Raw genomic sequence first — 9709 nt, 5'->3', positions numbered from 1 at the left:
TTTTGAACCGTGGAAATTTCCCAAAAGAGAAACACGCTGCACTAAGCTGTTTTAGATTGTTACATGTGTGTATTATACAAAATACACAACTTAAATTGGCCTCACAAGGTGCATTATATTAGGGTAAATCAGGTAAATTATTTATTAAATTAATAATTATTAAATTAATAACTAGTTAATTTATTGATTATAGGAGACTTCGCCTTCGGAGCACCCACATCGGTTTTTGATAATTTTATCAGGATAAGAGATGATAACCTTGTTAAATCAGTCATTAAAATGAAGGTCGTACCCTTCTTTTCTCGATTAGAGGTTAATATAAATTGATAAAACACACAGTACACAAACAGGTTTTGATTTTGTGCACGTTTATTTTCTAATATGTTTGGGAAAATTTATTTGGGAAGTTAAAAGAAGCAAACTAACTACTGTGATAGGAAACAGGAACAAGAATAAAACATGATTAAATAATCAATTATAAGAACAATTAACAGTTAACCCAATTGCTAAATGCAATTGGAAGCACCAATTTGTACACTCTGGTTAGCTAATTAAAAAATAAGCCGATTTGTTCAGGTCTGATGCAAAACTGGAACATTTACAGATACTGTAGGTCAATCAGTGAACTTCAATGCAGACACAATTGAATGAAAGATGAAGGAAAAAAGAATAATTAACAGACGCATTAGTTAAAAAAGAGAGTATGGCGTGTCTACTGGCGATTTGAGATGGAGCTGTTGACTGAGGGGCGGATCAACTCTTCCATTATCATTGCAAGGATGTGACACAGCTCCTTGGCCTAAAAGAGGCAATCAAGGTGATGAACAAAAAAATAGACACAAACATAACTTTAGACTCAGAGATGTACAACACAGTTTTCAACTAGTCTTTGCACTTTAAGTTTTTGTTAATTTTTTTAAACCTGCAGTCAATTCAGACACCGATTTTATTCAATGAATACTGAGTAAAAGGTACAAAGCTATGCCAGACGGAAGTAATTTGACTCATCACCTACCTGTTTGAGATGAATTGTTATTTTTTGGGCCTGACTCAGTGAACCATAACTGATGACCATTGATGGCATCTTGCCTGCCTTTTTGGGTCGCACAGTGCGCATGGACTGAACATCTGTTAGAGGAATTTCAAACACCTTCTCCTGCAAAGGAAAGTGATACAGATTTGCACCTTTGATCAACAAGTTTTGAATGTTTAATAAGCAAACTTGTCGATTATGCCTACTTTAGAGAAAGTATAGTTATTTTTAACACCTGTTGAAGGCAAATGACCCCCGGGCCATAGTTTGGACACCACTGCTGCAAATCCACAAAATTTATTTAGAAATTAAAGCTGAGAGCAATGAGCAGTGATGGTGGCATGAGGCCAAAGTAGTTTTTGTTTTGCAGTGAATGGAGGACTCTACAGTTTGATTAAGAGCCTGACCCTGTGCAGCTGCATTATTACAACTTTGTGTTCTTTGACAAGTCTTCAACATGTTGCACCATACTCAGACCACACGGTATTACATATTTTTTTCCTCTTGCAATTTAGATTTGTCCTGTATTGTACACATGGTTCATTTTAGGTAGCAATCAGACAAAATCAGTCAAAGTCCCCAAAGTTGGGGGCCCAGCAAACATGTACAATTGGGCACAAATGGGCACCACTTGGTCTAGTAGGGCTTTGACTGGGCATGGGTTTAGAGTGGGATTCATTTTTGGGCCCCACTTGGGCAATAGGTGGGCAGTAGATGGGCGCAACTAAGAATGGGCAATAAGTGGGCTCTGGTTGGACTTCACTCCAATATATTTGAGATTTGCACAATAACAGCATGGGCAATGGATCTTACTCCCTGACATATATTTCTTTACAATTAAGTAAGATTTTCTTTTTAGGAAAGAATGCATACAAAAAAATCTATAATTACAACTTAATATGTATTATTTGGACAATTAATGGACCATTTCATACAAGTTTGATAGAACAAGATTAATATTCAAACCTAGAAAAAAGCGCCTTACAGCATTCCGAAAAAATATGGGAAAACCCCTCCCCCTTTGAGACAATTAAAGGAAGTTTGCCGCCTAGCAACATTTTGCTACCTCAACAAGGACTTCAGGCTTCAGGCTCATTCGAGGTGGGTACAATCAAGAACACCATAATCAGTCCAGTGGGCCCCAGATGGGAGAAAGCTGGGTTGCCCATGTGGATCTTACCTAGAGCCCATACGAGGGGCCCACACATGGGGCCACCATGAAATACCTGACCAAAAAGGGGTGTCTGACTTTGGTTCTATGGTACCCTGGTTCAAATCCCTGTCATCGCAATCATTTTTTCTGGGACCCAGCTGGGCAGCCCAAATGAGACCTATTCACCAGCCCATATCCAACCCACATGGGCCTCACATGGGTGTGTTGGCAGGGAGTTTTTGAAAAGGGGAAAGCTCTCAAAAAAGTGATTTAAGATAAGGATTGCGTGGACTATGTGCCTTAACAAAACAATGACGTTCAAAATTGCAAAATAAATTATTGACATTTGGTACCTGTGTTTTAGGATGAAAAAATAGCAATCCATCATGGTTGACACTGATCATGCAGGGGGAAGGACATGCACGGTGACTGACTTTCTGGGCCAAGTAATTGTTGGAGCCAAACAGATGTTGGTCGCTGAGAAGCACTGCCAAAGCAGACAAACAACTTGATTTCAAATAATTCAAGGATATGGAGAGAGTAGAAGCAATTTCATACTAACCAATAAATTGTATTTTGGCATCGAGTGGGCTAAGAGCCTTCATGGATTCTAGCTTGTTCAAACAGAAAGAGTGGATCTCATCCATACTCGCGTTCTGCCCCTCCTGAGCAGGCAAGTATTTCTTTATTTCCAACCTAACAGATAAATACATAAAACAAAACCATCAGTCATGTACTGTACATACAGAGGAATTTAAGTCTGTGTATCACCTAGGGCTGGCTGATTAGTGCTGTCACTATCGAATCTTTTTAAAATTGATTATCCCACTATCTCACTGCACTAGTTTTGCACAATACATTTTAGGGCACATAACACACTTTGGGGGGGAGTGGGGTGGGGTGGAGACACCGTCTCCGCCCTGCAGCTCCCCTCCAAATTTTAATGCACCACACAACTGGGGGGGGGCGGGGGCATCGGTTGGGGCGGCCGCGGTATGAAGCAGTGCTGCGGTCGCCTGTCCGTGTGCACCCCCCCCCCCATTAATTTATTTTAATGCACCACATACGCTCATTGACATGCCTGGGGGGCGGATGGATCGGAGCAGGGGGGGATATCATTTCCCTCGGGTCGCGAGGGGAGCGGGGGTTGTGGGCCGGTGGGGTGCCTGGTGGGCCTGCAGTGCCCCGTCCTGCTGCGTTGGGTTGGGGGCGCGGGCCGCGTTGGGGTGGGGGGCGCTCCTGCTCCGGGGTTTGCTCTCCGGCCGGTGGCCCCTGCGGGGCCCGGGGGTCGTCCTTTGGCGCGGCCGCGGCCTGGGGGGCCCTGAGGTGTTGCGCTTGCTCTGTCCTGGCGGGGGTCGACGGCTCCCCTCTTTGGTGGAGATTTTCATGCATGCTAGATCCACCACACCAGCATCTATCGAGACTCAGACACAATTTGTTTCTCCCTCAGGTCATTGATTCGGTGGAGGCTGGTGTCTGTGGATCTCACTCTGCTTCGTCTGTCCTTTCTACCTTTCCTCAGTTTCTCCTTTGGGCCCTTGAGGTTTCCCTGATTTGTTGGAGTTGGGATGTCTTTGGGGTTGGTGAAGGTTAGTGGCCCGGTGGGTGGTGTCTGGTCGGTGCTGGGCTTCGCTTTTCTTTCTTTTCTTTGGTCCCCCTTTGGGTCTCCTGGCGGCCCCACGACTCTGGCTGGATTTTGAAGTGTTCGGTTTAGGTGAACGGTATGGGAATTCTTATTTATTTATTTTTTTTTTCGCACGCACGCACGCACGCACGCACGCACACACACACGCACGCACAAACACACATACAAAAAAAAAAAAAAAGGGAGAACAATGATGATGACATTTCAAATGATCAATACTGAGATCTCCCAAAAAAATAAAAAAAATAAAAAAAAAAAATAATAAAATAAAATAAAATTGATTATCCTATTGATTATTTCATCGTATAATCAAGTAATTAGACCCTCAAATACAGCATAATTTTTCTTTGCAAACAGTGCATGCCATGGCAACAGCGTGTTACAAAATAAAAAAAATTCAATAACTTTTAATCTCCCAGCTGCACTGACGGGTTTAACAGGTGTTGTACCAATGTACTTACCCCTGAAAAAATGTGTATCCCCTGCCGCGGGAGCAGAGGTGGGTAGAGTAGCCAAAAATTTTACTCAAGTAAGAATAGCGTTAACTTCAAAATGATATTACTCAAGAAAAAGTAAAAAGTAGTCATAAAAATAAAAATTAATGGATGGCTGCATCCATGCGCCGAAGACGTATTAGTCATCGTGGGGGTTTTCCCATCACAAATTGATCAATGATTAAATGACAAAACGATGCCCCTTAAACAAGCACATTCAACATGCCCTCTATCTATTTATCGGCGGCAGACATGCCACGAAATATTGTCACTGCAGGGCGTGCGGGGGGTTGTGCGCGTCGTGCGCGTCTTTTAAGTTGAAACCTCTACGATTACAATCAGATCGATGCTCCATAAACACGTCATTCATTCGGTATCAGCGGCAGCAGAGGGTTGTCATATTATTTGATTAAATTTAACTTAAGGCCTCCGCGATCACAATCAGATGCCCCTTCAGCATTCAGCCACTAACGGCAACGGACAAGGCACTTTCATCACGGAGGTTGTTTTTGACTTCTGAAGACAGCCTGCCAAAAATTATTGTTTTTCGGCCTCTACTTTGTTTACAAGTGTCTCCAGCTAACATCGTTTTTTTTTCTTCCATTTGTACTTCATGCTTTATAATGTGATTATCTTATCATGCATCGTAATTGTAACGCTCACTCAAACAAGAGCACCACAGCTGGGTTTTGTTGACACTGATGACAGACGAGCAGGCAAGAGCCAGCAGCTCTTAAAGGGACAGCCCCACATATAAGCTCAGCAGCAGGGTTTAAACTTCACTGTTTACATAATCATTACACAAGCAAGCCCTATTTATACTAATTTGCATATTTCCAGCAAGCCTTATTTATACTAATTTGCATATTTATGTACAGGCGTGGAGAGGGAGGAGTCGGGTACTCTAACGTTCCCGCATTGATTGAGATGTATGAAAGGAATGTGCTTGGATTCGTACGTACGCACAGATTTGTTGATTTAATAGGGAGTTGAACGGCTCTCATATTGAAGATCCGTTCAAAAGACTCGATTCGTTCATGAACGTCACATCACTAGTGTCTGCGGAAATGCTCCCACACAGTCAATCAAGAGGAGCGCTTATGTGAAAATACGGTGAATCTAATACATGAATGGGGCGGCAGGTAACGACTCTCGTGTAGCCCAATATAGCGGAGTAAAAGTAGCGTTACTTCTTCACAAATCTACTCAAGTTAAAGTAAAAAGTATTGTGTGGTAAAACTACTCTTAGAAGTAGAAGTGGATTTTTTTCAAAAAGTTACTCAAGTAAATGAAACGGAGTAAATGTAACTCGTTACAACCCACCTCTGCGCGGGAGCACACACACAATGACATCACACTACTACGCATGACTACTATGGCCCATCTTTTCATTCAAAGACACGGACAACACACTTATATTTCAGTTTTATAAACAAGTACTTGTATTTAACAACCAATAGCTGCGTAGTTAGCAGGGGATACAAATCCTGGCACGCCCCTGCCAGGAGGGATACAAAATCTTGCAGGTTAACACTTGTCAGAATATGTATCCCCCTGTAACTTGGCTTGGGAGAAAAGAAACCTATACTGAAATCCACTATGGATATAAATGATTTGGATCGTTGGAACACTAGATTTGTATGCTACTCTGGGTTCTGCGCTGGTTGACCGGGAAGAGATCCGGGACGGACCATCACCTTTGAGTTGCTGCCATGGACATAGCTGTCCCGATCTACCAGGCCGGGTTTGGATGACGACCCACTTACCTGATAACGTGTTCTTGCAGTGCTTTAACTTGTTAAATGGACTTTCTCATTTCTCTTTAGTATCACAAACTGTGTAAATTGTTGCCCATTTGGCATCCATTGCAGCCTGGTCATCAGGGGATGTCATTAATATTTGTCAACTGTAGGCATGTTGAAGCCCTTTGAGACTCTTTTGTGATTAGGGCTAAACAAACTTGACTCGACTAAAGAGAATATTAATCAGATTCGCTATAGCATTTTTATTTTCATCAGTCATCTGTGATGATGGGGCAAATAAATAATAGAATGTTTCCACGTATCTGCTCACGTAAGACTAGTCATCACTGTTTGGTGCACTGAATGAGTTTTTCTATAGAAGTTTCAGATGTCCTACTGTGTGAGTGGTTATTGAACACACACCTCGAGTTTGCTGCCGAACGCGAGTATGAGTTTTCTTTAGCACAACACCTCTTGGGTCAAGTTCTTCTAAGATTAGGCGCACCTGTTCTTTTTTGACGTGTAATCCATTCTCCTTGCATTTAGTATACACCCATCTGTATCTACAGAGCTGCCCAGATGTTTGTAAAAGTTCATGAATGAATTTAACCACACGATCCAAAGTGGTATATTCCTTGCACCGCAGCAGACTGCAATACTTCAAAATTCGTTTTTAATGTCTCTCAGACACAACAGCAGCAATGTCCTTATAATCAAGTCCCAGGTGAAAATATAACCTGATAAGGTCCTTATAACCTGATTAGGTCATTTTCACACAAAGTAGTAGAAACTAAAATGTAGTTATAGGGATTCCCATGCACGCATACTGCTTTCTCGTCAAGAAACAAGAACAACAAGAAACTTCCTCATACTAACGAAAAAGTTAACTCATTAGGACCAGAAAGTTTCTCGTCCTAATGAGAACGTTTCTTGTTAGGACTAATGAGAAACATATTTAATTTTTTATTATTTATATATTTCAATTGTTTTCAAAATTAACTTGAATACAAATGTACTTTTGAGTCCTTTTATAAGTCTAGCAGGTACAAATACATTGAAAAAGTGTATAAAGCACAATGAAGCTGAATTTTATTGAGATCTCTGCTTCAAAGACAACCAGTAACTCATTTTATTTCATATGATGTTAAGCATTCGCTCTTTGAAGCGTTGGGTACAGCCAACGACAGACGCCTCGCTTTGCGAAGGTCCACACCCTGAGGATCAAGCATTTAAGTTAATTTGTTAAATTGTATATTCACTTGCATATTTATGTTTCCAGAATTATTATTAACACATTCATACATTTTGGTATTTTTTTGTACAAGTAGCTAAATTGATGTGTCAAATCTGCTGCTCTCTGTCCTTCACTTGCATTTACTTTAAGTATGCTAGCTTCTGATTGGTTAGTGTTAGTCAGCTTATAGGGGATCAGGAAGTGTTGTTTCTCTAGCTGCCGTGTTAGACGAGCAAAGTTTAAATTAACTCTTTTACTGCCAAATACGTTAAATGACGTTCTGCAAAAACCTACGGAGGAGCGCCAAAGACGTTAAAAGACGTCCACCCATTTTTTAAAATGTTTTTTTTGAAACGGGTGCAGGGAAGGCTTGCGGAGCTGTCCTGAAAGTTTCAAGCAGGTCTAGTGAGCCTAATGACTATTTTTGGCCCCTAGAGGGCAGCGATGACTCTCTTTTGACAAGATCGGGTGGGCGTCAGCAGAAGACGTGAGGCGGGGCTAGAGTGTTGTGGGGACAATGGCTGAAGAAGCCATAATGGCGGTTGCAAGCAGCTCACACTAGAGCCGTTTTTTTCAAAGACGAAAAGCATCGACCAACGATAAAGAGCACATTGATGACCACGATGATCATCATTGATGATGATGATGATGGTGACTCCGTGGTTGGAAGCATTGACGCGGCAGTAGAATACGTTAGGCGGAGCTAGATGGAGGAGGAAGCGGACAATGTTGCAAGCAGCTCACAGTTGGGAATTTTCAACGCTAAAGAGCACATTGATGACGACGATGATCATCATCGATGATGATGATGGTGACTCGTTGGAAGCGATGGTGACTGGTTGGAAGCGTTGACGCGGCGGCTATGACGACGTCATAAAGGTTCACGGGCTAGCGATGCTGACACCGGAAAACGCGGAGCACAAGCGGGCACGCTCAGGCGGATGATCAATCGGACGACGAAGAGTTCCCCGAGGAGTGGGTACAGTCTGCTACTTGCTATTTATTCCCCGGAAAAAAAGGCCGTCAAGAAAGTGTAACGTCTGCACGCGAAACGGACAATGAAAGTGAAAGTAATCTGTTGTGCGAATCCTGCTCCCTCTCCTTGCACGCAGGAGAGCGTTACAAAAAGAAAAACTGTATTTGAAACATCCACATAATTGTAAGTAGTACCACAGTTGCATACATTTGTAAATAGTTTGCGAAATTGTTTTGTCAAATTGTTACACTGTTGAATGGAAATAAACGTATTTTGCAAACTAAAAACACTTTTTCATTGTTGGTGAAAGCGTTTTACAGAAGTAAAGCACTGTTTAGGTGTTTGTGGCATCATTCATGGACAAAAAGAAGTGTACAATTCACTAGAGTGCATGAAATAACATTGTTTCACAAAAAGCTATTTTTCTCTGTTTTTTGTTTCAAAACAGAGCATTTCGGTGAAACTAACCATTTTCTATTGTTGATTACTGAAGAACGGAATAAGGTAGAAACAAACTTTTTTATCTGATGAAAGATGAGAGTTCAATCTTTCATTTGGTAGTATGTGTGTTTTCATAGTCTAAACACAACATTTTCTGTGGACCTTGAAAGATCAGTCAAAATGCTTAAATCAGCTGGCACTGGCGACATCCCGTTTCTGAAAACGTCTGGCAGTCAAAGAGTTAAGAATGAATCCATCTCGATCCTGCGTTTTCATTTTAAAAACAGTGTCAAGACTTTTATTGTGTTTTTTTTGTCTTCCACAAAAAATTACCCCTTCTTATTCAATTGAAAGATGACCAGATATAAGTTTGACTAATATCACAGAATGCATTGTGATTGTACTTTGTGGAACCACTCAACATATAAAATGCTGTAAAAACACACTCACGGTGAGAGCTCTATCTTCAGTCCCTGGGAGAGGTGCTGCAGGACTGACAGCTCTGCAATCTGCTGGACTGATGAGTACCCATTTGCAGCTGCAGTGAGCTGGAGAAGCCTGTTTAAGTAGTCACCCTTGAGCTACAGAGTACAGGTGAGAGAGAGAGGGAGAGAGAGAGAGAGAGACAGAGACAGAGACAGAGACAGAGACAGCGAGACAGATAAAGACAGAGATAGCCAGAGACAGAGACAGACAGAGAGAGATTCTTCATTACGAATCATTCAACATGCAGGAAACACTAACAGTGATAAAAGGAATTCAACCAAGAATTTCAGCTCCCCATTCTCTGTCAAACAAAGGACTGCTTTGAAACACTGAGACCGCAAAAAATTGAGGGGATGTGGCCTTTCTCATACTTAGCTTTTGGGATGAAAGGTTTAGAGCCGGCATTTGGAGCACCCTCTACATGTTGTGCTGAACATACTTTGTAGGTAATGTAAAGATAGTCAAGCTATGTCCTGTCCCTGATAAGATGTTTTGGTCAATGTGA

At 41.7% G+C, this 9709-nt stretch overlaps 1 protein-coding gene across 1 annotated transcript in view; it reads right to left on the bottom strand.

Moving 5' to 3' along the window:
* Positions 1-351: 351 nt before the first annotated feature.
* Positions 352-9709, bottom strand: part of LOC144038753 (unconventional myosin-XVB-like) — a 75842-nt gene continuing 66484 nt past the window's right edge. Inside the window, exons 28-32 of the mRNA XM_077551470.1 lie at positions 9169-9299; positions 2749-2882; positions 2540-2673; positions 1016-1156; positions 352-799 (exon numbers count right to left, since the gene is read on the bottom strand). Coding sequence (XP_077407596.1) covers positions 713-799; positions 1016-1156; positions 2540-2673; positions 2749-2882; positions 9169-9299 — 627 coding nt within the window. The 3' untranslated portion in view covers positions 352-712. The remainder of the gene's footprint in view (positions 800-1015; positions 1157-2539; positions 2674-2748; positions 2883-9168; positions 9300-9709) is intronic.

This window comes from Vanacampus margaritifer, chromosome 18 (genome assembly GCF_051991255.1).
Source record: "Vanacampus margaritifer isolate UIUO_Vmar chromosome 18, RoL_Vmar_1.0, whole genome shotgun sequence".
Classification (NCBI taxonomy): domain Eukaryota; kingdom Metazoa; phylum Chordata; class Actinopteri; order Syngnathiformes; family Syngnathidae; genus Vanacampus; species Vanacampus margaritifer.
The sequence above is the reverse complement of the archived record's forward strand: the minus strand, read 5'-3'. Positions and strand labels throughout refer to the sequence as shown.